The sequence below is a fragment of the Myiozetetes cayanensis genome, unplaced genomic scaffold (genome assembly GCF_022539395.1).
Source record: "Myiozetetes cayanensis isolate MyiCay16 unplaced genomic scaffold, myiCay2020 scf13, whole genome shotgun sequence".
NCBI lineage: Eukaryota > Metazoa > Chordata > Aves > Passeriformes > Tyrannidae > Myiozetetes > Myiozetetes cayanensis.
The window spans coordinates 1,838,690-1,866,175 of NW_026086937.1; the positions used below are offsets into that span (position 1 = coordinate 1,838,690).

Sequence of the window (27,486 nt, forward strand, 5' to 3'; positions counted from 1 at the left end):
CTGAACTACAATAATCTATTTTTATTTATGATGACATGCCCATCTGTCAGGCACTGAGGCCAGAAGGGTTTGGCAGCCTATTCCTCATCTACCAAATGGCAGGTAGGGAAAGCTCTGGCCTGCTCTTCTCACCTCTCCCTTCAGACCAGTTCCTTTCCCAAATCCATGCACTGGCAGCAGCAGGCCTGAAACAGGGAACAGAAACACGGAGCACTGCCAGTTTTAGCAAGTAAGAGTTGGTTACAAGAGACAGGTAACAACTGTTACAAGTTTTTGGAAGCAGGTTGTAGTGACTCTAAATTTCGAACATTTCAAACCCAACCTGCAACCAAACAGGATCAAAATTATCTAACCACAAAACCATTTCTGAAATAATTTCTACAGAGATAACAATCAAAACCACAGTTTAGCAAGAGCATAAAATAAGCTTTTACTTTCAGTAATGAGTGGGTTTGACCTTTCTGTTGCAAATGCAGGTGGCATGAGAATTTCCATTTCCATTTCTCATTCATCAAGGCAAAGTTAGCTTTAAGACAAAACAGACATTAATACGAAGGGGAAGAAAAATCAACCTTTTTCAGCTTAAAAAACCCAACTTAGTACTTTTATGACTGGCACTAACATTTGTACAAGGACTTCTTGTAAACTGCAAGTAACATACTTGTAAATGCAGCTTCTCTCAGTTTTTTTGGTGACATCTAAAATTTCGTTTCTGTGCATGTCCAGAACTACTCTGTGAGTGGGCATAAAGGATCCCCAACAATACTGGAACAGCTGGTATTAAACTGCCAAATGAGAAAGCAACAGAATGTGTAACACACACGAACCAGGAAAATCTGAATGACACAAGACTGGGTGACCAGCACTCTGTACTGATTAGTAGTAGCCAAGCAGACAGCAAGACTACAGCAGCTTTCAAACAAAATAGATGCAAAATGTTATCTAACTACGGTGGAACAGAGAACAAACTTCTCTCTCCCTGGCCCCATCACTTTACAGGTACGTATTTCAGTGACAAATAAAAACTCCAGGACCCCCAGTTCCAACCCAAACCCCCCAAAAGAGCCTGGAAATACAACAGTTCTGCCTAAGGACATCTACACTGCAGTAGAACACCGTGCCACAAGGCAATGACCAAGCTGGCTCTGAGTGACTCTGCTGAACATCTGCAAAGCACTCAGCCCATCCAGCACCTCTTATGGCACTGGATGATGCCATTTCAGTGAACCAAACAGGTTGGGTCCAGGACAACAAAAGGCAGTAACACATTGACACCAGCCACCTTCCTTAAACTTACAAGCTTGGCGTGACAAATTACTTTCAGTGTGGTACCTGATACAAGGTGTTTGCAGTATGACTATGCAATATTAACACAACCACATTTTTCAAAGAGCTTTTATTTGTCTGCTTCCTTTTTTGAATCCATGTAACACACACAGCACATGGTTTTTATCATGGTAACCTCCTATTCTCATGAAATCCCGTACCAGAATCCCTCCAGACCATAACACCTCTGGAAGCAGAGTATTAAAACCTCGTTCAGAAATACATAATGTCATAGTACAGAAAATATATTACCTTCACAAGAAAGAGTTTTATAAGAATTCCTTCAAAAAAGTAAACATTCGTGGGAGCCTCCACTCCACTCCATCAATCTCCCCAGATCTCCTGTGGCCCAAGACCACTCTGGCTGCCTGTGCCTTCTGCACACACAACCATTTTAGAACAGCACCATCATAACAACAACACTGTCAATCAACCCTTCAGCTGTCATAAATATATGGTACTTAAAAATACAGGAATCTCACATTACTCAAGTACAATTTGTCAGCTTGAATAATATATATAAGCATATAAAGGACCCTCTAGCACAGAAAATCCACAAAGCCCTTACTGTCCATTGTAAGCAAAGTCAGATCACGTGTTTTCACAAAACATAGTATTCCTGACACAAACTAAAGTCTAGCTTGGCAACAGCTGTGGTAAAAAACAGGAAAAAAGAAGAAAAAGTTTAAAAGTAGGATATGTAAAACCTGTGTTAAGCAGACCATTCTAAAGTACATCTCTCCAATGACCAGACCTGATGACCTCACAGAAACAAGGGTAGAAGGTTTCACAGGAATTGTTCAGCACTGCAAACAGCACTCGTGCTCCACCTCACTTCCATTAAATCACAAGGTTTAATAATGCAAGTAATTTATTATCCAGATTTTAAAACCCCAAGACATCAAACATTATTCATGCACCGGTTAGTGGTGAAATTCTGTTCCCAGTCTTGGCACATATATTAAAATGTACTACTGAGGCACTGCTGAAAAATCCAAGCAGGGACTGATTGTCTTACACATAATCATAAACATTCAAGAAATAGTTGGTCTACTTTGTGTTCAAAATGTCAATGTTCCCATGAAAGGGAAGAGTCTTGGTGATTTAATGTGCTGTATTCTATAAATGTTAGTTTACAGTCAACATTAACATACAAAACTAGAACTGCCTCTTTCAGAGCCAAACAGTCTTCCCATGCACTGTAACCTACAGTCAAACATAATTTCCAACTGTGCTGGAAATTTTCTATTATTCTATATCTGACTTTTCTATTAAAAAATAAACCTAGGCTGGAGTTTTGTTTTAAAAAGCCTATCTTCCCCCACCACTTGAAAAGCAAGTATCAAAAAAGAACAAGCAGCAAAAATAGAAGCAAGAAACGCGTTGTGCTACTTCTGAAGCTCTGACACCTGACAGCCACGCTCTGAGGAACACTTAAAAAACTCCTATATACAGATTTGATATACACACCAAAAGCCTAAGAAGATGTCTGTATCTGGGTCTGCATTTATTCCAAGCCCTCGGCTGCAGCTGCCACTCATGCAAACGCATTCTGGAATGCACTTTTGTGCAATGCCTCGTTGACATGACCTGGAAACAGAATGAGGGCAACACTTTCACCTCCAGTTACCTGCGAGCACACCCTTGCTGCCCAAAGCCAGGCCTCAGTTCCTGGGGTAAAACATGGCGTATTTGGACGTTCGGAAGCCCAGCAGGTCTCTCATCTCGTTGCGGAATTTGGACAGGTCTTGCCGCAGCTCGTTGAGGTTTTCCACAGTTGCCTGATCTGTGCTTTGCATCTTCTGCCTCATGGAGGTCAAGTAACGGTGGACTAAGCAGCACATCACCTTCTGGTAATTCTCATCTCTCTTTTGCTTCAGATTTCTCCATTCCTTTGAACGAACATCACACGTTTACTATGGAAAAGTGAATGTTGAGCCCTGAAGCCTATATACAACTATCCAGGGAATAAACATGAACACAGGAACAAAGCTATTTTATAAATACGTGCTGATGTGCACAAATACACAATGCATCTAAACTGCCTGCAAAATTTAAATTAAATTATAATCTGCTGTACCAGCAAAACTGAAAATTTTTTATCTACCTGTCTTGGTAATTGTCCTACGAGCAATTAAGAGGTTCCATAGTCCTGAATGTCTCTCAGTGCAAATTCCATGAAGTGTTTTAGTTTGTTTATTTAATGCTATTTTTGTCAGCAAGAAGATGCAAAATTAGTATGCAAAATTACAGGGTACCAAAAATGTTTATTTAAGAAAAAAAAAAAAAAATCCCTCTCCCCAACAACAAAAGGCTTCAGTGATCGTTTTTGGGGTATTTATTTTGACACTTGTGTAATGTGTTTCAAACCAATTACCTTCCCCAAAGAATACTCCAACCTCACCATTTTTGAGATTAGCACATACTTCCCTGAGGTTTCAATCAAAGCATTTTTTTCCAGACTATTTCTGGGGGAATTGGGGGTTGAAATTCCCAAACCAGAAAGTTAACAGAACCTTCCTCAAGCAGAAATAGGTACCGCTTATTTACATTTCGGATGCCGTACACATTATTCTGCAGCTGGTGTTAATCTCAGCAGCATTCACCCAGTGACAGGCACCACTCTGCCAGTTCATAAGGCAAGCAGCACCTTCCCAGCTTCCCAGCCTGGAGCTTTCCCAGGCATTCCCTACCTTCAGGCTGTTCTGACGTTTCACTCTGCCACTCGACGTATGAGAGCAGATCCATTTACTGAGACTGTTGAAGAGGTAACAGATGGTCTTGGGAGAGGGGATGACGTTGAAAGGTGGGGGGAGTGTGCACTTGTCATCAAAGTAGCTGAGCCAGAGCTTGGCACGAGCAAACTTCCACTCCTTGTCTTCGTGATTCTAAAGCATCACAAACATTAACAGACAGAAGAAGCAAAAATATCAACAGGCTATTCTGTAAGTTTTATTTTCTCATATCTGTAAACTGGTCATAATTTAACTTTGGTTATATAGCATTTTAAGATATAGGTTACACAGTATTTTAATAAGCTTTTTTTATTATAATATTAAAGACATAAAATAAGTACAGTCTCTTCAATTCACCATACACTCTGTGTAAGTACAAAATTCAGCCACGAAGGTAAAACCCCCTCATCAGATGCCAAAGCACCACACATATCAAGAACAGCATCTTGAACAGCCACTGTATCAAGAAAGTCACCAATTTCCAGCAGGCCAAAGCCCTGCACATGCTCAACATGCAAAGTACCCATTTCATTTGGATCAAAGTAAGTAAAAAGTTCTTATATGAAGGACAGATGACCCTTGTGAGCTCACTGACAGAGCTCAGCATGAAGGTCTGTAGATCAGTCTACACATCATAGGAAGAAATTTGTACAAAATCCAACACACAGAGAGCAGTTATTGAAAATTAATCAGATACCACTTACTGCTATCAGCTGAAAACTTTTATGAAGCATTGCCACAAGGAGTTTAGTTAATACTATCACCACCACCACGTTGTAGGTACCAACAATAACAGCCCCCACGAAGGACTGCAGCTCCTCCCCATAGCTGAAACGTGTGACGAAGATGGCCACGTGTGCCAGGGAGAAGATGTACCAGAAGAGAGCAAAGCACGTGCCAATGAACCTGCAGAGACCAGGAAACAAACCTGCTTAGCGACAGCAAACACCAAAAGTGTTTCATGGAAAACTCAAGTTCACTGAAAAAGTCCAGTTTTGTTTAATTACTAAGGATTAAGGGCTACACCAATCAGCTATTTTACAGGTATCACTCACGAATGAAACGTGTCATTGCTCTGCTGCTCACAGAAAATCCCAGCACAGTCCTTTTCTTCATTTACAGTGAATCCTTTATCATACAGTTGTGTCAATCCAATTGTGAATGAGAACAAGACAAGAAGAAACATGCCCAGGAATTTTCCAAAATCTTGCAGCATCTGCCCCATTGAAATCTGTGAAATAGATTTATTTCCTATTTTAGTAAAACATGTCATTATTATTTGTATTCTCTCCTTCAGCCTCTAATCAGTAAAAAAATATCTATTTATATTTTAAGTATTTAAGTTGAATTTTTATATGCTAAATAGATCTGAAAATCAGGAGATATCCTTGTACTGTTGTAACCCTTTAATGGAAAATAACCCAACCCAAAAACATTTACCCTTTAACTGACACACGGTCCCAGCCGAGAGGGACAAAGCAGATGAAACAGGAACACACAAAGAAATGCAAACCACTCAAAACTATTTTGTTTGGAACAGAGTGTAATGACCCATCCCAAATGCCAGTTGCTTTCTTCATATATTCACGCTTGCCCTATGTATTTACAATTTCTAAGCATCTGAAATCTAATTATCTAATCTAGGGCAATATTATCTTACCTTCTGTTAATAATAAAAAACCACCACACAAAGCTGACTCACAAATCTGTATTATTAGAGGTTTTACTCACCAGTGAGTCAAGTAACTGAACACTTAAAAATAAGTCTAATAGCCAGAGCCCATGCTGGCTGCCTCCCCCCACCCCCACTGCTGGGTCTCCATGCCACAGCTGATCAGCACCACTTGAACTTTGTGACCTACTTTCAGAAAATACTGCAGGAGTTGTTGCACCAGCCCCCCTGGCCAACAGTAATAACATAAGCTCCTGTGTGCCTCTGAATGGGGCACTGTTGACTGTTTGTATTTACTTGGAGAATTTCATAACAGTCCCCTAATAAAAACTTGTGTGAGTTCTCAAACATAAATAAATATGCACATAAAACAGAGAATCTCTTTAAAATGTGGAGAGACTTCAGCGTTCAATCAATTTGTACAACAAGCCTAATGCTTAATGCGACACCAAGATTTTAGTATTTTTTCAAAGGATGCAAGTACCTTTCCACCTGAAATGTACAACAGAAAATTATGTCATTAAAATGGGGGGGTTTTTACTCTCATCATTACTCACAGGAAGGCTCCAACAAATTCCAAGTAAGAAGAAACCTGTTCTCCCTTCTTATAATTGCCAATAAATAGATGACTATTTCAGTACTCTTGAAAGATTTATCTTTTTCAAACAAAGGCAATTTGCACAACTCAATGTGCAGCTTCAATGAGATCACAAACATGAACAGAAAGGCTTTTGGTAGCTCTTCCTCACTGCACACCTCATTCACCCACCTCTTGTGTACAGCTTTACAAGAAAATGATCCTTTCACTTTTCAAACTGTGGACATTTACACAGATGAAAACAAAAAGACAGTACAGCTACAGTTATCGTGGGAAAATACCATAAGAAAATGAACTACACAAGGTCTCCCACTCTTTTTCTTACCTTTTCCCATCTCAATCATTTTCTACATGAGAGATTAAAAAAAAATCAAACTTCAATGCAGTGTCACTTCTTTCTACTTTCTTCCTTATTTTCCTATTGTCAGTAAGACTGTTGATGGCAAGTCAGGTTGAATATTTTCTGAGGCAGACACGACACTCACCTGGAGCGGCCCCAGGATAGAGCTGGTTGTGTACATGAAGAAGAGACGCAGGTAACTCAGAACATTAGCAAAGGCAAAGAGCCCTTCTGCCACCAGGGTAGGATGGAATGCATCCCAGTCCTTCCTTTCAGCATAGTCATGGAACTGGAACGTTAAAGGGACAAACTGAGACCAGTGACATTATAAATACAGAAATGTAGCCGTGCACCACTACCTACTTCTGCCTCCAAAACAGGCAACAGCATGAAAGAAATTAACATATATCATTCACAGATGTCTCACCTCTAACATGGACCTAAGACGTAAGACAAACACTTTTATTTGCATTCCTAAATGATTCATAAACCACAAAAATAAATTTTGTCACAGAAAAGTGGCAAAACCCCATTATGTGCCTGTTACACAGGACAGGAGTCCTGCATCTCCCCAGAGGTTACAACTTCAATTAGCAGCAAAGGAACTGCTATTTCAGACATGCTGCTTGCAAAGCAAATGGCTGGGAAGGCAGCCCAACGTGGCATTCTCCCTCCAGTTTTTTTCCAAGAAATGCAGCCTTCCCTTCCAAGTGATTACCAGCCTCTGAATCGGTTCAAGGATAGGGAAATGAGCCAAACACCAAGTCGGGAAGAACTAAACCAGTTTATTTCCCTCCCAACTGCCAGACAGCTGCCAACTTACAGTTTGCAAGACAAAATAATGGTGCTACTGCTCTGGCTTGAATTTTGCTAAAATATCGCCATTTAACTGGTCTGGCAGCTTGCCATATGCTGTGTGGCAAGCAACACAAGCAACAAAATAGCAATGATTGTCTGCAAAACTCACATCTTCAACCAAATCCAGACGGCTTTTCAGAGGGAAAAGACAAGGCTCCTCTATGGTCTCGGGGCTTTTATCCTTACTGCCAGAGAAAACTCCAACCAAAACAGCCCCACCAAGCCAAAAACCAATTAAAAATCCCCCCCAACCACTTAGGACATTTGGGTATGTGTCATCAAAAGCTAAATAAAACTTTCTGTAACAAAACAGCACTAGGCAATCCAACACAGAGAATACTATGAGCTCTCTGTATGGTACTCTGCAGCCAGGCAAGCTCCAGTGCCACATCAGGTGGGATGCACTTCCCTAACAAAAGCAAGCCCATGGAAGAGCAGGCAGTTCCCACAAGCACTGCACTCACACGTGCTCACACAGACGGATCCACGAGGCCGAGGGCTCACCTTGTTATGGGCAACCACTTTGAGGGCAAACGTTGCCAAATACAGGGAATTCATGACAAAACTAAGCTGGTTACGGGATTCTTCTAAAAAATCTTCTAAGCCCTCGTACCAGAGTCTCTTCACATCCGACCACACCATTCCTGCGGGAGAAACAGAAGAACCAGGGACGTGGAGCCGCTGTACTGACCAGATACTCCTTTACAGACATCACCAGGTATTTTACAGTGAATTTGTTATAGAATCAGTAAAAGCAGATGGAGAGGATGCTACAGCTGATGTTATTTACATACACAAGAACTGGAGTTCTGTTGCTTTATTTTCCTGTGGAAGACACACAATGTATGATTTAGGCTCAATAAATTTATTCCTGATTTTGAAAGTTAACCTAGAAGAACACAAAACTTGCTACTAACTTTATGTGTTAGAAATCCTGCTGTGGCCATTCTGACATTGATTTTCAGAATGGGATTTTAATGGGACTATGGAATATGATGACTCTTTGTTACTTGGTTCTTTTTATTCCAGTTGATTTTGTAACACATTTTCTAAATACATTATTTTTCAATTTACTGAATATTTGTAAGGAATAAGTACAATATGCCATTACAAAGTAAGCATTTAAGCTAGAAATGCAATTACTATTTAAAAAATCTGTTAAGATTCAGTAATGTGAAAAATAACCCAATTTTAATGATCATGTTACTTAGAGGTCATTTTTCAATCTTACTTGAAATCCATATTAGAATGCTACATGAAGAAAATAACATGTTTATAGCCAAGACCACCTAATGACACACTTCATCTACAGTAGATTTGATGGAGCAAAATAATTTATAAAATCAGATATTTAATCTCAAAGCAAAAGAGGAATCTGTTTTGCATTCAAATGTTGAAATTTTCAATTTTTAAGACCTGGTTGTGGTTTTTTTTTTGGGGGGGAGGGGTACTGAATATTTCCAGAATCTGCATTAACTACTCAACATTTTTCATATAGCTCAACAGTGAAAGGAATCACCATTACACAAAGAAACCCCACCCTAAAATATCAAATAAATCACCTAGAACTACTTAGATAAAAATTTTGTTGGTTTTTTTTACCATGTCATTGCTTTTTTATGAGTCTGGTCAACCAAATGATACATATCTAATCATAACATCAAGGTAAATTTTAATGTACAACCAAACACATGCCATCCAACCAAAAACACGGTAAAAGGTTTTACGAATTTTCAACCCCAGGCTCCTGAGAACTCAACAAAACTGATACCTGTGCTCCCTCTGCTGCATCAACCAGAACTGACATGCAGCCTCTCCAGCAGTTATGATAACCAGCGGCAGTGACATTCAGAAATGGAAAACCACACCTTGAGAAAATACTGCTTGTTTCTGTGCTCTACAACAAGCATGAGGTAAATGCACACCTTTAATTTATTAGACTAAGATGGGGAATGCATGCAGACAGAAACGTATGCAACGTGAACAACATGCTGGCTTCCTAAGAACGGTACACAAGTCACTGCTGTGCAATCAACATCAGCAATTGCCATCCAATGCACTCAAATCACACCTACCAATTAGCCAGATTATCAGAAGATAGTCTATTCTCTCGAGGGCTGGTCCCATTGTATTCTTCTTATTCTCATTGTAGACAAGGGAGTACAAATTGAGTAATAAGAGAAATGTGAAATATGAAGCTCCATGAATAATAAACTTCATAAAAGGAGTGTGAATCATTCGACCAACTCGAGATTTAGGAGCTAACAAGTAACACAGGGACAGAACTGGCCAGAAAATGCCAACCATCAGAACAGTCAGGATCTTCTTGCAGGTGTGCTTGCGGCGATAGCCGGCCATCTGCCCGAACCACACCGTGTTCAGGAACTGCTGGCAGTTTGACTGCGCAACAAACTGGGGGGGAGAAAAAAACATGAAATCAGTCTCAGGTTTCTGAACACACATTGCTAAGAATAAGACACTGTTATTGTTGAATACTATCTACAGTGTAAAGGACCACACACTGTAAGATGAGGACCAAAGTGGTCACGCAGTTCTATACGTATGAGTTCTTAAAATCACTATAGCTCTATTCAGCAGGGTTAATTTTACATCACAGTAAGTTATACATATCAATCCCTCAAAAAAAGGCAATTTTGTCCTGAAGGTTAAGTATATTATGCAAATATAGTTTCAAATTTCAGATGCTTATCTGCATGAGTTACAAAACAACATATTTCACCAGAGAATGGTCTGTCCCTCAGTCAAAAAAGTATTAACAAAAAAACCCTTGCTGTTATCATCACATTTTATAAAGCACCATAAAAACTGTCTCTACAGTAAACTTGCCAAGAATGAAGCACATTCTGCAGTTGTTATTTTCTAAGCCCTGTGGTAAAAACAAGCTGTGCTCGAACCCAGAAGAAGATGTGAAACACTTCAGCGTGCTTGTTGAATGCACACTGGAAATGTGTAATGCTGCTTCTAGGGTATTCCATTACTATGGTTTCTGCCTTTCAAACACCACGGGTTTCAACAGTTCCACAAACAGTTTAAGCCTAGACAAGGAGAACAGACAGAATTACACCTCCTTCTGCAAATGCTAACTAAAAACGGATTTTGCGTGGAAAGCGAACTTCCACCCTGTCCTCAGTCCTTGTACAGGGAACCCCACAAAGAAATACCCATTTGCCTTCTAGCGGAGAAAACTGGAGTTATAATTTGCCAAGGGACAAAGGTGACAATGATCTCCTGCATGAAATAAGTTGCATATTGATGGTATAAAAAGCACTGCTATTCTGGAACAGAGGCACTATTCAGTAATGCCAGCACAGGTCCAACCTCATTACTGAACAGCTCCAGCAAGGCCCGAGACAAAGCTGAACAGTTAATGACCAGTGAGAAGATGATAAATCATTTTGGCACCTAAGGATCCATGCCTCCCTAGGCAAGGATTTAATGAGCATCTGAACAAACAATTCCCACTACCACAGCTGTTCATAACAAAGCAGTAGTCTATACCCCAGTACAGAAAAGGCTATACTCTCCTGCACAGAAACACTCAGTGTCTCGCAGCATCGCTTCCCTGGTTTACTTGCTGCTACTCTGTGTACAACCATCCCTTCCATAACTCCTGCAAATTTATTTCCATTTCTGTGCCTGGAGACCCAACTAAAAATTAAATTAATTATTAGCTAAATATGATAAGGAAAGTCTATCAAATTACTGCAAAGACAAACCTCTTTTTGATTATACTTGATCGCAAGTTTTAAGCGGCTTAGGTTCATCCTCTCTTCCAACAATCCTCGCTTGTCTACGTGCTCGTCGCTGGATGTGTGATTCAGGATCACCTCCAGCTCCCGGGAATTCCGTGCCTGTGCAAGCAGATCTTTAGCAAAGGTTTTGCACTGCTGAGCGAGCTCCTCATAATCATTCCTGAAAGACACAGAAGCAGAACGACTATTACACTGTTCTTACATCATCCATTAAATAATTAACTATCCATTTTTAGGATAGGTTAGGATTGTAGGTTATGTTGAGGCAGATTAAAAGAAACCACTCCAAAAGTCCAAGCACTCCTAAGACAACTCTGAGTAGCTCTCACCATGTAACATGACCATCACACTTCAGTTTAGTTTGCAAGACCACCAGAGAAAAACCGACAAACAGACTTACAGTGTACAGATTCTCATCTCATGAGTTCCATACACAGAGTGAAAGCTCAGAATTATTTCCAGGAGATAAGAAAGTGTGGTAGGCACAAAACATGGCACTGCTAAGTAAGCACTTGGACTTGCCACTTGACAGGAAGTTGTTTTGGGTTTTGCTTTATTCCTGTAATCTGAAAATTCAAGTCTACTCACTGAACACTATGTATTAATATAATAAACACAGGAAAAGAAAGCACATGATTTCCTTGTCTCACCTTGCACACAGTCCATTTTAGTGCCAGCTTGTATCATAAAAATGCAACAACTGAGCTCTTATTAAGAAAGACAAGCAGCTAAAATACAGAAAATTCACATGTTGTTTAGGAAAGTAGAATTTTACCTCATACAAACACTTGCTTTGACATTCTTGGAAAGCTTTTGTGCTGGTAAGTTACAAAACGGTAGAAATCTGCACAGTTCAAGCATGAAATTATACTGAGCATTTGTTCATTAAATAGGGCATTTTCAACATGAAATCTCCTACACAGATATGCATATTTCATATACAAATATACACACATGCACTCTTCAAAGTCTTATAATATAAGAGGCAAACTTAGGAAACAATGCTCTAAACAACTCTCACCATGAGTCAGATCAGTGTAAACAAGTTATTGCATATTTCTATCCTGATACAGGGAAAAAAAGTGCAGAATACTGGTGAGATGTTGATATAATTAATAGGTGTGATTTTCAAATAAGTCAGCATTTAGTATAATTTATTTTTTCAGAGTAGACCTGAAATTTGAACTGTTGGTGCAACTATACAGATTGAACTGTCTACACTTGAAAGAATTCAAAGTAATTAAACTGTCAATACTGAGGCACAAATTACATATAAATTATATAACTTGTTATTATGTCTAGCTGTCAGTTTAAACACTCCAATTACAAAAAATTAAGAATAAACCTTTTCTAATGCCTACACGTTTCTGTATGCGTAATTTCAGAAGTATTAAAATTGCTTTGTATTTTCAATTCCTACCTGAATTCAACCTCAACAAGGCTTAATTCTTTCAAGTCTGCACTAAGTTCAAAAGCTCGTAGGATTGGATCCTCCTCTGTCAACATTATTAAAGCAGGACTGGCCAAGCACCGATAAATGTCAAGGCGAAACCTGTGACAAAAGGACAGCAAGTAAATTGAAGGTGTTTCAATTCAGTCACTCATTGTTTGAGGGCTTGGGGCACCCTGACACCTTTTCTCATACTGAAGATCATGACACGAGGTATAGGATGGATGCCAGAATGTGGCCTGGAGTAGCAGGACAGCAGTAATAATTATGTTTTCACTTCTCTTATTGCTCAGTATTTTTTACATACTGAGTAATTACACAGTAATTAATTGCATATTGTAATTGCAGTACCCTGATGATCTTTGAGCTCTGTGATTTTTCATCTCAACTCTCACGTATAAATTTTGTTCAACCCTCAAACATGTTGTCAAGTTAACCAGGCAAAATATTTATCAGATTGATAAATACTCCTCATCCTTCTCCTCACCTGAACCTTTATTAAAAAGCTTTCTACTTTTAAAAATACAGGAAAAAAAAAGTATTTGCATATATCAATCCTCCATACATAAACAGTTTTAGAAACAGGACACAGAATTATCCAACTCCTCATTCTGGTTCAAAAATCCCCAAGTGTTCGGTAATTTCAGAAAAATTTTACTTGCATAATCCCTATGCTCCCGAGCCAAAGGTAGCCAGAATGTTTGAGACACAATGTAGTAAGAAAAGGCACGTAGCTTAATATGCACAGTGACTAAGAGAATAAAACCAAAATAGAAAAAAAGCCACTGCCTCCCAGCAGCCTTTCCAAGCACAACCCACTCCCCAGAACTACCATCTCTCACAAGATAGGCTACAACGTACTACAGGAATCCACTGATAAACTCCACCTTAAAAAGACAAAGGGAACCTCCTGAATCCAACACAAGCAACACCTGAGGACTGAGAGGTTTCTCATTCCGGTCTGTGCCTGCTGAGCCTCACCTGGAATGTCGCAGACTGTCCTTTTTGTTCTTGGCAGTACACAGGGTGCATTCACAGCCTACAGCATGTGGTTTGGGCAAGGATATGTCCTGCTTTAGCAGCATGGTGAGAATTTCATAGTTGTTCCGATGAGCAGCTAAAATGACTGGTGCCACGTCCATGGTCGTTGAGTACTCCGGGTTCTGAATGCGTTCCATTAATTTCTGGAATAAAACACAGCAAGTGTCTAAATTTATTACCTACAGTTCTACTACAGTGCTTACATGTAAGGGCTTTTTTGACTGTTTAACAGTGAATCTGTTCTTCAAAATGCCTTCCAATGTTTCATAACATGAAAAGAAGGAAAAATTTCCCAAAACATTCAAACACCTCTTTCTAGGTCAAGGTTGCTAACCTCCTTGCAAGTAGGCTACAAGAAAAGATTAATAACCACTGTTTTCATTCTCTTCCCAACTAGGCACCTATTAGCACTGGCAGGTATAAAGGTGCTGTATTCTTTAGGCCACAAAGCAAAACAACGTATCCCATCTTTCAGACAGAATTAGGCTACAAAAATGATCCTCAGTGTGCAGGTTCCATCACCTCAGAGATGTAGAACTTAAGGACATTGTTTTAAATACCACAGCTACCCAGAGTGTGATAGCCCCCAGTCCCCAACCAGAAATCAAGGACTAACAACACTCAACCACAATGGTTGGTCTGGAGGATCTTTTGGGCCGGTGATTCAGGAGAATGTCCACAGCTCCCACCACTTCCGAGTCAATAGCCACCAAAAGCGCATCCGATGACTACGGAGAGAAAACAAACCATGTGAAAACAGCAGCAACTTGAACAGCATAAAGAGTCCAATGCAAGGCAAACTGCATTTTTTAATATATTATTTTAAATCTATATTTCAAGCACTTAAACAATGTTCTGCATTATCACTGTGCCTATCATCAGGACACAAATGCAGGCTGTCCTTCCAGGAGTTCACAGAGCATCACTGGCAATTTGTTTCACTGCACAAACAGCAAAAGAACAAACTCCATTCTGTAGTAGCTTTTTCTTCTTGGCTGGTAACTCCTTCTGCAACTCCTCCTAAGCTGAGCTAAGCAGCTTTTCATTTTCCCTACAGCTGACATTACTCTTTTTAATTCACATCCAAAATTTCGAATTTTTACTTTAAAAAATAAAAGACAAAGACACAGTTTTTATTATTGCCGCTGATTCAGGGAGCTGAAAGTTTGTTGTTTTATTCATGCCCAATATCAAGTCAATGTAGGAAGAGATGCTACTTCGCCCTGTCTTTCATACTTCAGCCATCATAGCTCCCAGTCTCCCAGCAGCAGCACAGATGCTGCATCCTGCTGGCAGGGAACTGCCCTGCCGTCAAGCACAGATCAATTTTAAAAAGAAAGCACTCGCAGAAATGCACATTTGTCTTAACTTAAAATCAGCTAATATAATGTGCATTTTTCCGTGTTACCATTTAAAAAGTTACTATACTCCACAGCGAAAGGGATATCTGCATTTTACACTTTCTAATATGATGCACTCTGACTATACACTGTTTATTTTGCTTAAAGATAACGTGTGCATTTTATCTGCAACAGGAATAATATTTAAAATAAAATTCAGACTTGTTCATATCATTGAAAATACATTTACATATACTTACAGAAAAGTAATTTTTTGTGAAAAAACCCCACTTGAGCAATTACTAAATGGAAAAAGAATTATAACTGCCTATAAAGGCAGATTGTATTCCCTTCCAAATTCTCACAGATTAACAGAGAAAATTTCCAGTAACATGTGTTGTATACCTGGCAGCCATAATCCAGAAGGAGCTGTAGAATGTCCAAGTTTTCATTTTCAATGGTTATGGTAACAGCATTTCGTCCAAGCACATCCACACAATTTATGTTCATTTCCCCCGAGCTGTTTTCCTCTAAGAGTTTCTTAACCATGTAATAGTCACCTGCACAAGTAACACATGGGTATCACTTCGTATCATCGAACATTTTAAGTAGCAGCTACCCACAAATGAGACAATATTCCATACCTGACAACAGACACTGAGTGCATCAGACAAGCACGAAGTCAAGGCAGATAAGCAGGCAGAAAACTAAAGATTTATGTCTTTTCAGGAAAGCAACAGACATGTACTTTATCCACCCCCTTAGTTCCAAACACACAAAAAGGCATGGGCAGCTTTCAAAACTGTCTCTAGGGTAGACCAATTATTTTGCAACATAGAAGACCGCAACCAAAACAGAACTTGGTGTAGAATATTTACAGAAATATACATAGAATACTTCTATGTGCAGTAAAATACATACAGAGCCTGCAAGAGCACTGAACCAGCTGTTATACAGACAACTGGGGTTTTTTACATTTTTTATCGTGCATCATTTTAGTTCGCTCAACCCCTGCTTATACTTAAAGAGAGCAAGCTGTGGCTTCGCCCGATGTTCGGGACAGACTTCAGGGGCTGTGTACCAGCAAGCCCCGAGAGCCCCAGAGCACAGCTCCTGAGCTCGCTGGCTGATGCCACCGCAGAAATACTGCCCCGGGTGCGAGCAAACCTGAACTCAGGGTCAGCACAGATGCCAAGCCCCCAGAACCTGTGAACAAGCACGCAGGGCCCTGCAGCACAGCAGCGAAACCCGACCTCGGAATCCAGCATTTCAGATGTGTTAAGATCCGTTTGACTCAAGAACACATTTCTACTCAAGGGCAACTAAATATAGGCATAAAGAAGCATATTTTAGAAAGGAAAATCTCTACCCGTCCACAACCACGGGTACAAATCGCAGGATACCGGTCGCGCTTATGCCGGGGATGTCCAGATAAGCCCCGATTTTACAGCGGCTCCACACGCACAGGCTCTTTTAACAGCGAACGCAGCAAATAAATACCTCATGAATTCCCCCGGCACAAACCGAACTCCCTCAGGAGTTGCTTCCCGGCAGAAGGGGCCGGGGCCGCCGGCTCTGGGACAGCGGGAGGCGGCGGGGCCGGGCCCGCTCGGGGGTCCCATCGCCCCGGCAAGAGGCGCGGCCACGGCGGGGCTGACCCCGGCCCGGCCCCGGCCGGCGGGGGGGTTCGGGCCCTCGGGGCGAGCTGCCCAGGCCTCGCGGGGGAAGGGGGCCCGGCCCGGTACCTTTGTCGCAGGCCAGCAGAAAAAGCTTCTCGTCCAGCGTGGTCTCCTCCTTCACCTGCCGCACGTCCTTCAGCGCCAGCAGCTTGTTGGGCGAGGCCGAGGCGGACGGGTCCGCGCTCTGGTACAGGGCGGCCATGGCTCAGCCAGGCCCATGCGGGCGCTGGCACGGCCCCCACTGCCCACGGGCCCCGCGGGGAGCGGGGCGGCGGCACCCCGGTCACCCCGCGGGCGGCGGGCTCGGGGCCGGGCCGGGCAGGGCCGGGCAGGGCAGGGCAGGGAGGCCGCTCCCCGCCGCACTGCGCAGGCTCCGCGCTGAGGGCAGCGCTGAAGGCGGGCGGAGCGGGGGCTGCGGCCCCGGGGAGCGCCCCTGCACGGGGGTCTCACCGCCCGCGACCCCGGCCCCCCTTCCCTCACGGCAGCGCTGAGGGCCCCGGCCCCCTTCCTCACGGCAGCGCTGAGGGGCCCGGAACCCCCCGGGCCCCCTTCCCTCACGGCAGCGCTGAGGGGCCCGGGACCCCCCGGCCCCCCTTCCCTCACGGCAGCGCTGAGGGGCCCACGCCCCCGGCCCCCCTTCCCTCACGGCAGCGCTGAGGGGCCCGGAACCCCCCGGCGCCCCTTCCTCACGGCAGCGCTGAGGGGCCTGGGACCCCGGCTCCCTTCCCTCACGGCAGCGCTGAGGGCCCGGGACCCCGGCCCCCTTCCTCACGGCAGCGCTGAGGGGCTCGCGCCCCGCCTCAAAGGGAGGCACGGGGAGCACGCGCCGCGCCCGCCGCTTGATCGCCCTCAGGTGTGCGCGTTTTCCCTCAGAGAATCACGCGGTCAGTTAGGTTGGAAAAGACCTCTGAACTCATCGAGTCCAACTTATGGCCCCACATCACCATGCCAACAACACCACGGCACCGGAGCGCCTCTTCCAGTCTTTAAGCACCTCCAGGTACAGTGAACCCCTCACCTCCCCGGGCAGCCCGCTCACACTTCTGTGAACAAATTCTCCATGAGCAGCCTAAACCTCCCCAGGTGCAGCTTGAGGCCGTGTCCTCTTGTCCTGTTGCTGTTGCGTGGGAGAAGAGGCCGGGACCCCCGTCCTTCAGGGAGCTGTACAGAGCAGTGAGGTCCCCCTGAGCCTCCTGCAGCCCCACACGCCCCGCTCCTCCTCAGACCTGTGCTCCAGCCCCTTCACCACCTTCACTGCCCTTCTCTGGGCCCACTCCAGCACTCCCTGTCCTTCCTGCATCTCTCTTATCCCAGCTGCTACAGCAGCTGCAGCCCTGCTCACCCCAGCATCTTCTGCTTGCCCGTGAAACCCCTTTCAATGAGATCAAGTACAATAATGAGCCATGTAATTGTAGCAATTCTTTTTTTCCCCAAGGGGAACAAAACACTTCAGCAATTGTTTATACTAAACAGGCAATACTGGCCCTTACAGAGTAAGATACCACATTCCTGGGCAGGTAAATACAGTACTTCAGGATTGTATATCTTACAAAAAGATCATTTATTCTTGTGGGATAGACACTAAGTAAGTCTCCCTTTAGCCTATCCTGAATGAGGACCGAGGCTGATTTGGATCCCAGAACAGGGCAAAGAATTCAAACTCTGTACAAAACTCTGGATCTGGTAATGGAAACAAAGTAGCTATCAAATCTTGTCCAAACAATACAAACGAGTAAACAGTGAAAAATCCAAGCACTTAATTTTCTCAAGTACCACTTATCTTCTCACATAACAGAAACTGAACGGATGCATCTCTTACTGTTGAGATGTTGTGTGCAAGATACTGAAGATGTAAAGCTTAGTACAGGTGTTTACTCATCATGATCCTTGGGTTTTGCCACACTTTGAACTGGTTTCAGGAACTGAGAGAAAGCAGCAGCTTCATACTTTAAAAACACCTCTGTCATTTTAATTTAGTTTCTTAGTGTTTGGCTTCTGGTAACAACTTTATTAACTGTTCAGCTCCAGAAAGTGAAAATTTACAGCTGTAGAGAAAGGAGTACAAATACATACTTTAAAACTGCTAAGAAAATAATGATGGACTTCATCTCATCCAGACAATGCAGCAGTCTTTCTACACAAAACCTCTGCACCCATGATATACAATTTAGGAAAATCAGAGGAGTGATCTGTAAGGAAATGCATACAGTAACATGAAGCCCCAAACTGGACTAGCCAGCTCTTTATTGTTTTCTTGATACAGTATATTTTATGAAAAATTAAAAAAACCCAACCAACAGGTGTTTAGTCCAACTGCAAAACTTAACACATACGCAGACCTAATGATGACATGACATTTCTGCCTTCTAGTGCTGGTTTTTTCATATGACACAGACTGTAAGAGTTCCTGCAGAACAGAACTACTACATTTTTTTAAAGATTATTCCCACAAAAAAAAGTTTCATCAGCTTCATCGGTATTCATTAGTTTCCAGACATTATCACAGGCCTTCACTTGCTCTCCCTGAAGTCAATGACAAGACTCTCATTGTCTCCAACAGGAGTGAAGCTCTCCAAGAATAAGGCAAGGATGATAACTTAGAACTTCTGTGCAGTTTGGAGTAATACAAGGGGATTGGAATGCACCTCGGAACGGGTATGACTATGTGTAAGTAACACCCACAAAAATCAAACAGTGTTTCGCGATTGGTCCTGAAATAACACGTGTAAAATGATGCAGATTCTTGCAACGCTATGAAAACTAATACAAATGAAGCTTGATTAATGTGGTAGGGTTTTCTCCAAGCAGTACAAATCTATGATGTTAAGTTGGTAATGAATGGGTTCTGAAAACAGTATTAGCCATAAATAATCCAGGTGTTATGAAATGGAATAAAATTAACTAATATAAACACATTATTAAAAGGTAATTGATGAGTATATTTGTGCATACAGTTTTTCTCATCTCATACTAAGCTTCAGAACTCTGTAAACTGCGAGGCATTCATCGTGTGTAACGTGGCAGAAAGTTTATATTACACGTCTGCGTTATTTTATTCTGTTCAGTCCCCTTCCCATCAAACATGCAAACACCGTCATCACCATTTTTGGCTTCACTTCCACCAGGTCATCCGGGAGAGCATAAATACGAGCACCGATTTTTCGAGCGACCGAAATGGCGTACCTTGAGAACGGGACAAAACAAACACTGTCACTGGGCTGGCACCTCTGACCTGTTCACAGCAACAGAACCAGATTTGAACAGTGGGACACATCTGTTCAGGCACTGCTTGGGCTCTACTAGAAAATGGAGGTTATTGTGAAGAGAGCATGTATCAGCAATTCCACTGGCAGATGTTTCCCTACTGGCTATCAAAGCATTTATTTTTGCCCAAACCAATAAGGGTTATGGTGGGCTATTCAGAAACCAACTGCAGTGCAGTGGTGGCAGGTCATATCACCTGTGAATTTGAGTTCATAGTTTAGATATGCTAGAAAAATAACTCAGTAATGTTAGGATTTATAATATATTCTATTTGAAACAAATCACTTAATATTAGTGTAATTTTTCTCTGTTAATAAATCAGTAAATCGCTAATTACACCATGATTTCATGCATTTCTGGCACCTCAGGAAAATAGAATGCATTCATTTAGAACTTACTTGGCATTATTCAATTTGTCTTGGTAAGAAAGGTCTTCCCTCTTGACCATTTCTGGACGAACTGCTTTTGGGGCAATGGCATCTATTAAATCTAGGACAGGTAAACTAGTGCTAATTGATTTGTCCTAAAAGAAAAAGACTCAAAGATTAATTGAAGGAATTTGCTTTGATTATTCCATCTTCACAATGCATAAAACCCTACAGCACATATTGCATACATACTGAAAGACAGAGGCCTGTTTTGTTCCTCTATGGCGTGAAGGTTTTCCTCACCCTTTATGAGATCTAATGTTCTTTTCTGCAATTAGAATTACAAGGTTCACTGTGCTGATGTTATTACACCAATGGTTTAAATTTATTTGATGTCAACAGCACTTGGCTTTCACAGTCCACAGTGAAGGATCAGGCACTTCTGCATTCCCTACTATCTGTTTGCCACAGTAATGCCAAAATCCAAAGAGTGACAGACAGATATATACGTGAATATTGTAGAAGAATGAGTAGTAAAAAAAGGAATATTGAATAATGTCACTTTACAGCAGCACCTCCTTATCTTTATTGGTCAAGTGTCAGTTGAATTATCTTAAAAACACCAGCTGAATGACCTTAAAAACGAGCTGTGTCCCACGAGAAACACAGGCATACCAAAAGCAAGGTAGTGGGACAGATTCCTTTCAGACTTTCATTTATTTAATACCAACAATATTACAATTTATGCAGAAATAAGAGAAGCAGCAATCTCTCTTAGGAAAAGACCTAAGTTGCCTCCTAGAGTGAAAATGAAATATTTTGCTCTACAAATTATATTATCTTTTGCCTAATAATGCTTACCTAATATAAAGTTCCTAACACAGTGAGCTCTCAAATATTTAGCTCATGTCCCTGTTGTGAATCACCCACATAACTGCTGCAGATGATACAGTGAGCCTGGATGAGAATGTTCCATTTGCATGCAGGTGCAATCATCAATCTGCCATTTCTAGAGACTCACACAGTGTAACACACCTGGCACACACACGGCTTCCTTCACGTTTGACACTTTAACAACGTGGAAGGAAAACTTCCTTTATCAGTCTGTTCCTGGTTTTTGCTGCACGGGCACAGCTCCCGGTTGGCACAGCTCCCGGTTGGTACAGCCCTGCTGCACATCGGCGGTGCCCAGCAAGGCACGAGGTGTCACTGCTTACCTTGAGCTCCCTCTCCTGGCTCTGCCACACTGAGAACATCTTTTTAACCAGCTGTCAGGAAAGTACTGAGCTGCCCCCAGCATTGCCAAAATTGTTTTTCATGCCTGCACAAGCATGTGCCTGTATCTAAAAACTGGAAAGATATACAACATGCCATGCCCAAACATCGGGAACTTCAGGCAGAAGCCCCTTTGAAAGTTTAATTTTTTTTTTTTTGGTTGTTGGGTTTTTTGATTTCTATCTGACTGCAGCTATTAAAATTTCCTTTTCTTATTAATAGATTAGTAAAATACTTTTGAGGATTCACAGACTGTCAGAAACACTTCCTTAAAGAATTATGCCAGCTGATGGGAGAGCCACCGTTAAAGCCAAACTGCTAACAGACCAGGTTAAAAATCCCAGGTGTGACTGTATATGAACAGAAGAGTAAATAAATCTGATTACCTTGAAACTTGTAATTGAAGCCTTCTTATCTGCTTTTGCAAGTGTCTGATTCACCCACTTAATAATAATTTCATCAGTTACTTTTTCCCCCTCTCCAAGGTCTGAGAGCACATTCAAAGTGTACCTTCAGTAAAGAGAACAAGAGCCCAGGTTAAAATGAGTGCTAGAACCCAACTCTTCAAACAGGAAAGATTTGCTCTCTAAAATACCTGTTGGGTGAACTGACCACTGGCCTTAATTTGCCTTGAAATGCAACACATATACACGTGCACAGAACATTTTTTATTTTATTTATTTATCATTTATTTATATTTATTTATCATAAATTATGCCCAACTTACCTTCTCATCAGCTGCCAGACCAAAGCCAAAGTCAGAGTTGGATTTCCCTCATTTAGATCGTGTCCAGCAATACCAACCAGGGAGAATTTGGCTTTTGCCTTCCCAAGTTCCACTGCATAATTGCAATTCTCAATCTAAAGAGAAACGTTGTGTGCAAATGATGAAAACACCTCATTATTTCTGCAATACAGATCTATCATCTACGTGTATTTTGAATAACCTTGGCTTACTGTTACCTGTGGTGAGATTTGAAGCTAGAGAAAGATTTCTAGTCTACCTGCACCGTGATTAAAATAACACAGTTTTTGCTATAAATGCAAGTGTACAATATTCAAATGATGGGATTTTTCCCACATTTGCAAAAAAACAAGTTCACTTTCACTAAGACAGTGAATTAAAATATAGTTATATCAAAACTATATACTTGGAAAAATTACTTAAACAAATACTTAATTACTTAAATAATTACTTTAAAAATTACTTAAAAAATACTTAGATAGTAATTTTTATTCTCTATGGCCACAAAACAAACAGCAAACTTGGATTCTGCAAGTGTGGCACAAATGCTCTGGGCAGCTGTGAGGAAACCCCTCCTGGGACAGGAGCAGCAACAGGATCGCTGTGTCAGACCTGGCACACTTACATATCCAAACCAGCCTGTAAATGAAACACTGCCAAAAGGTGTGCACGTTTATGAGGTGATACACGCTGTAACTACTCTTTTTCCCTTGGGATAACATCTGGTTTTCCCCTGCAGGACTGTCCCAGTAGCACACAAGTGCAGCCAACGCAGCCCATGCTCCGCACACAGCAGGCAGTGCAGCTTTGGGGTGGGCTCCTACCCACCTTCTTCATGTTCCCACCCAGCAGCGAGTAGGGGGGTTTGTTCACGTGGTTCCAGTCAACCGGCACACGAGTCAGGTCATACAGTTGGAAGATGATTAAAGCATCAGAAAGGTCGCTAAAAGAGGAAAACAACGTTTTGAGGCACAAAAGCTCATGTTGAGTATGGAAGTACATACTTGAGATCAAAGTTGTAATTAGGTTGCTGAAAAAACCCCAGACATTTAAATAGAATGGGTGTCATTCTGTAGAGAATATTATATTCTATTTCTTGATTTCTGCAACTAAATACATAAAATTCTGCATTTAATTTTATTATTTTCACAAATCTTCATGAAGTAAGTTCAGCCATAGGCTTTACCAACTTCAGTTAAATAATTGCTTTCATACAGTGAGCACAGACAAAATAGCTGCTAAAGAGTTTTAATTTATTGATCTAGTTTTAGTTTCCTCAGGACTTTCCCAAATGTTAAACACTGTTCTTTATCTGTGCCTTCAGATGTATTTTGTTAAAGAATAATCAAATCCAAGGTACTTATCTTGTGAAAAAAGTATTATTTTCCCATTATATACTGCATTCCTGCTAATCCCCTTGAGCAGTAACTTACTGAGTGCAATTCTCCACGTTAAGCTCCCTACAGATCACTTTACAGAGGTCAGAGAAGAAACACAACAAAACCCAACAGCAAATACACATGCAAGCAGATGCTCCCAGTTGCTCTCTCTGTCTCATCTTTAATTGACAAGATCTGAATCAACTGCTGGCACAATTTGAGAGTGACCAGAAGCATCTAAAAAGCATGTTATAAAAGCCCTTCCTCTGAGGGAATGCCCCACTCTGCACTGCTCCTTACAGTCTATTGAGAAAAAACCCATGCCTCATAAAACACAATTATCTCAACCTCTAAAAAAACATAATTCAAAGTACAAATGCATGAGGGGACAACATAAAAACACTTCTTAGGTTTTCCAGTATTCCTAGGTGATGACTGCAGTATTTGAGTATCATACTACTTAATGTGGTTCTACAGATTAGTTTGAAGTTCCCATCACACTGTCTGGAAACCTGGAAATCACTGTTCTGGTAGAAATACAACTTCTCTCTCTCCTCCCCTTGTTTCTTGCCCTGTCATCCAAGGAAAGTCAGCTAATTGTTTTTAAAAACCCTTACCTGTACAAATGATTAACATACGGGCTTACACCCAGGGAATTCATCCAGTTTCTGAAAGTCCTTTCTTCCTTACTTTCTCCTATGGTGACAAATACAACTCTCAATAAATTATTGGAGGAAACACTTTAATAAGCAATGTTTAAATGGCTCTCCTAATCCTCACACCCCCCTCCCTCCCCGAAATGAGTTCCCACTTTCCCTGACAGTGTCATGAGGCAATCCTGTCCCACTCAGACTCCCTTCATTCTGCCCACAGGCACAGAGGCACTACAGGGAGTACTGTTTGGCTACACTTTTCTGAGTAAATGCAATTTGATGAAATAAAATAGACTTCTTTTGTTATATTTTACGTAATTAATGTATCGTGAAGAACACAGTGATGATTAATAATAATTTCCTAAAACTAAAATTAGAGTGACAATTGCATTCAACAGTATGGTTAACTCTATTAGAAATGGCATCTTTTTATTAAAAGTTAGTACTAACACACTTATGGCAATTGCTGACACTACAGCTTGACTCTCTCCACACAGAAGCTGCCAGTGTTAATTTGTGAGGGGCCTCCCAAAAGCAACAAAATTCACTTTTTTTAGTTTTTAGCACTGGAGACTTAGCAAGGCAGTGAGGTATTGGTTAAATTTGTGAAGCTGTCAAGGGGGTCAGTTATCCTCACAGTTTTAACAGCAATTCTGCTTATGGGAACTGCAGAAAAGTAATTAGGAAGTAAAACCCAACCTTCCCTTTCCTGCCTTAGATCGCTTTTATCCCTTGCCACCATGAGTCCTAAACCAACTTTCTCTATGAAGTTACAGCTTGCAATAATACATTGATTTCCTATACACAACACTCCCTAAATGTTAACAATGTCTTTGTGGCCAGCTGCCTGGGAATCAGTGCTGCTTTAAGCTGTTTTCTCTTCCAGCAAAGAAGCACATGTAAGAAAATATTTTGCCTGAATATGTGAGCTTGGAATAACCTCATCACTTCATTCCCACAGTTAAGAAAGCAGGACAGTGAGGAGGGAGAAAAGCTCCCCAAACAGTGAAAGAACAGATTTGTCTGGACTGAAGCACAAATACCTCAGTAAGATTTTTCTCTGCTGTTCTCATTTGCTCCTTAGAGGTCAATGCTACCAGGTTTGTCTGATGAGGTTTATACAGCATGACCACTGTCTCATTTAGGGCTGCAGTTCTAGGCTGACTACACAGTAATCAATGTTTTTGCAAAATGAAACTACTGTGTAAACATGTATTTATCACTAGACGAGAAAGAAAACCTCTTTAATATTATTTTTCCATGCATAACGTTGTCATAACATTGATTTTTAGATAGAGGTTACAGTTTTAATTGAGGTCTCTTACCCTGTTATACAAAAAGCTCTGGGCTTCAGAAATTTCAGCTGTAGTTTACAATTTTTAACAGAATAGATGTGATTTAAAAAGTTTCAGCCAGCTTACCAGTTACTCTCCTGTAATTATGAAATAGATTATATTCATCCTACTGACACATTCTCTAAATTACGAGGTTTTTTCATATGCAATTTGAACTAGTGTTTGTTTCAAATATTTACTTGTAAAAATAACCAGAGTTACTGATGAATATATGCTGAAATAAGGAAAACTACTCTTCTACAAGTTCATCAGTCAGCTTTGTGTCTCATATTTCTTCCCATATTAAAATTTAAAAGAACAATCACATTTTGTGACAAAGCTTTAAAAATATCAGTTTTCCCATTTAAAAAAAATAACAATCACAACTCAAGAATGACATATAATTTAAGTTTCTAAAGAGTATCTTTAGAGATTATAGTATTTTGCAAGTACCTTCTGCTTTATTTTTGGAAGTGTTTAGGGTTACTAAGCTTTGAGTTCATTTGCAGCAGTACCTGAAGTACTGACTGCCAAGTGCTTTCAGAACACTTGTCCAGTGCGAGGACAGCACCAGGGTCATTTCATGAACTCTCACTGAAGAGCAGAGCTACAGAAACAGATACTCAGCAACTGCACTCAGAGTTTACAAGGCATGCTTAACACTGCTGAAAGAACCCAGAGCAGCCAAGCAGGAGCACCAGCATGCAAGTTGGGCTGAACCTTTTTGGACAGTGGGAATCCAGGAACTAACCCCAGCATCCTACATTTAATATGCCACTCTAAACAAATCCCTTTAGCATGCAACACAGAAGCGTTTGTAAGTTTTCCAGGTGGCTGAGAACTGATCAATTTTTTTCTCTCTATTCTTTTATTCAAAATATACCTTGTGATCCTATCAGGAGCATATCTTCTGCTGAGTGGTGCAGCAGATAGCCAAAATCATTGGAAAACTGCAGAAAGGGGGCAGAGCTACACAAAAGAGAGAGGAGCAAATTTGGTAGTATCCTTTATATTTGTTGCCATCTCTTTCTTTGAGATCACTACACTGTGGAACTGAGTGGGGAGCAGACATAGCAAGGGGGTCAAGAATCCAAAGAGCTCCAAATATCTGGAAGATAACAGAGCTCAAGATGCCACTGCACTGTGAATTCAGCCAGCCTGAGGGGAGCAGTTAACCCAGGGTAACAGCCATGGAGGCTGCAGCGATCCAAGCCACGGCAGAGGACACCGACACTGGAGAAAAGGTGGGTGGGGTGGACACAGCTCCCTCCTCTTCCTCCCCCACGAGCTCAGCTTTCTGTACGACCTCAACTGCTTTCCCCACAAGCAAGAGGTTCCTCAGAACTGGAGCAACATGCAAAGGTTGTGCTTTAAGTGAAGTCAGGACTGTCCCCTCCACCCACGCAGTGTCGGGTGTTCATTTGGTTGTGTCAGTATTCCTGAGGGATACACTCTCCACATGTAAGTGCACATCACCAGGCTTGTTGAGTATTAGCAGGGCAGATGGCAGTTAATGCACAGAATTCATTCTCAGAAACTCAGGAGAACTGCTACATCGTACCCTTTGGGTGGAGCAGGCACTGAAAAGATGGAATTTCTGCAGGAAAATGAAGACTTTCAGAAAGCTCTACTCACCCACACGTGGGTGACATCCCT

General features: G+C 41.5%; 2 protein-coding genes across 8 annotated transcripts in view; both read right to left on the reverse strand.

Annotated features, from left to right (window-relative positions):
• Positions 1 to 1,381: 1,381 nt before the first annotated feature.
• Positions 1,382 to 17,203, reverse strand: TRPC1 (transient receptor potential cation channel subfamily C member 1). Of its 2 annotated transcripts, XM_050308279.1 has the most exons (14): positions 16,879 to 17,203; positions 15,539 to 15,693; positions 14,420 to 14,521; positions 13,734 to 13,936; positions 12,723 to 12,854; positions 12,078 to 12,146; positions 11,267 to 11,462; positions 9,605 to 9,941; positions 8,034 to 8,173; positions 6,817 to 6,960; positions 5,117 to 5,292; positions 4,766 to 4,967; positions 4,020 to 4,214; positions 1,382 to 3,218 (listed from the first exon to the last, which is right to left on the reverse strand). In XM_050308279.1, the coding sequence occupies exons 1-14, from the start codon at positions 17,012 to 17,014 to the stop codon at positions 2,991 to 2,993; spliced, it is 2,415 nt and encodes an 804-aa protein (XP_050164236.1). In that variant the 5' UTR covers positions 17,015 to 17,203; the 3' UTR covers positions 1,382 to 2,990. The 2 variants fall into 2 exon arrangements, with proteins under 2 accessions (XP_050164236.1, XP_050164238.1); XM_050308281.1 differs by lacking the exon at positions 12,078 to 12,146 and having other exon boundaries at positions 16,879 to 17,133.
• A 2,268-nt stretch (positions 17,204 to 19,471) lies between these two features.
• PLS1 (plastin 1) overlaps positions 19,472 to 27,486 on the reverse strand; it is a 34,399-nt gene continuing 26,384 nt past the window's right edge. For all 6 annotated transcript variants that reach the window (XM_050308109.1, XM_050308113.1, XM_050308107.1 and 3 more), the window contains 6 exons: positions 24,461 to 24,539; positions 23,293 to 23,407; positions 22,447 to 22,580; positions 22,106 to 22,229; positions 20,475 to 20,599; positions 19,472 to 19,995 (listed from right to left, as the gene is read on the reverse strand). In XM_050308109.1, coding sequence (XP_050164066.1) covers positions 19,860 to 19,995; positions 20,475 to 20,599; positions 22,106 to 22,229; positions 22,447 to 22,580; positions 23,293 to 23,407; positions 24,461 to 24,539 — 713 coding nt within the window. In that variant the 3' untranslated portion in view covers positions 19,472 to 19,859. The remainder of the gene's footprint in view (positions 19,996 to 20,474; positions 20,600 to 22,105; positions 22,230 to 22,446; positions 22,581 to 23,292; positions 23,408 to 24,460; positions 24,540 to 27,486) is intronic.

Bases quoted from the DNA above. Each gene is read 5' to 3' on its own strand.
- TRPC1 (XM_050308279.1), bottom strand. From the start codon at position 17,014: ATGGCCGCCCTGTACCAGAGCGCGGACCCGTCCGCCTCGGCCTCGCCC. The intron at 15,694-16,878 runs GTACCGGGCCGG...TTACTTGTGCAG, and splicing joins TCTGCTGGCCTGCGACAAAG to GTGACTATTACATGGTTAAG. The intron at 12,855-13,733 runs GTGAGGCTCAGC...CTTTTGTCACAG, and splicing joins GACAGTCTGCGACATTCCAG to GTTTCGCCTTGACATTTATC.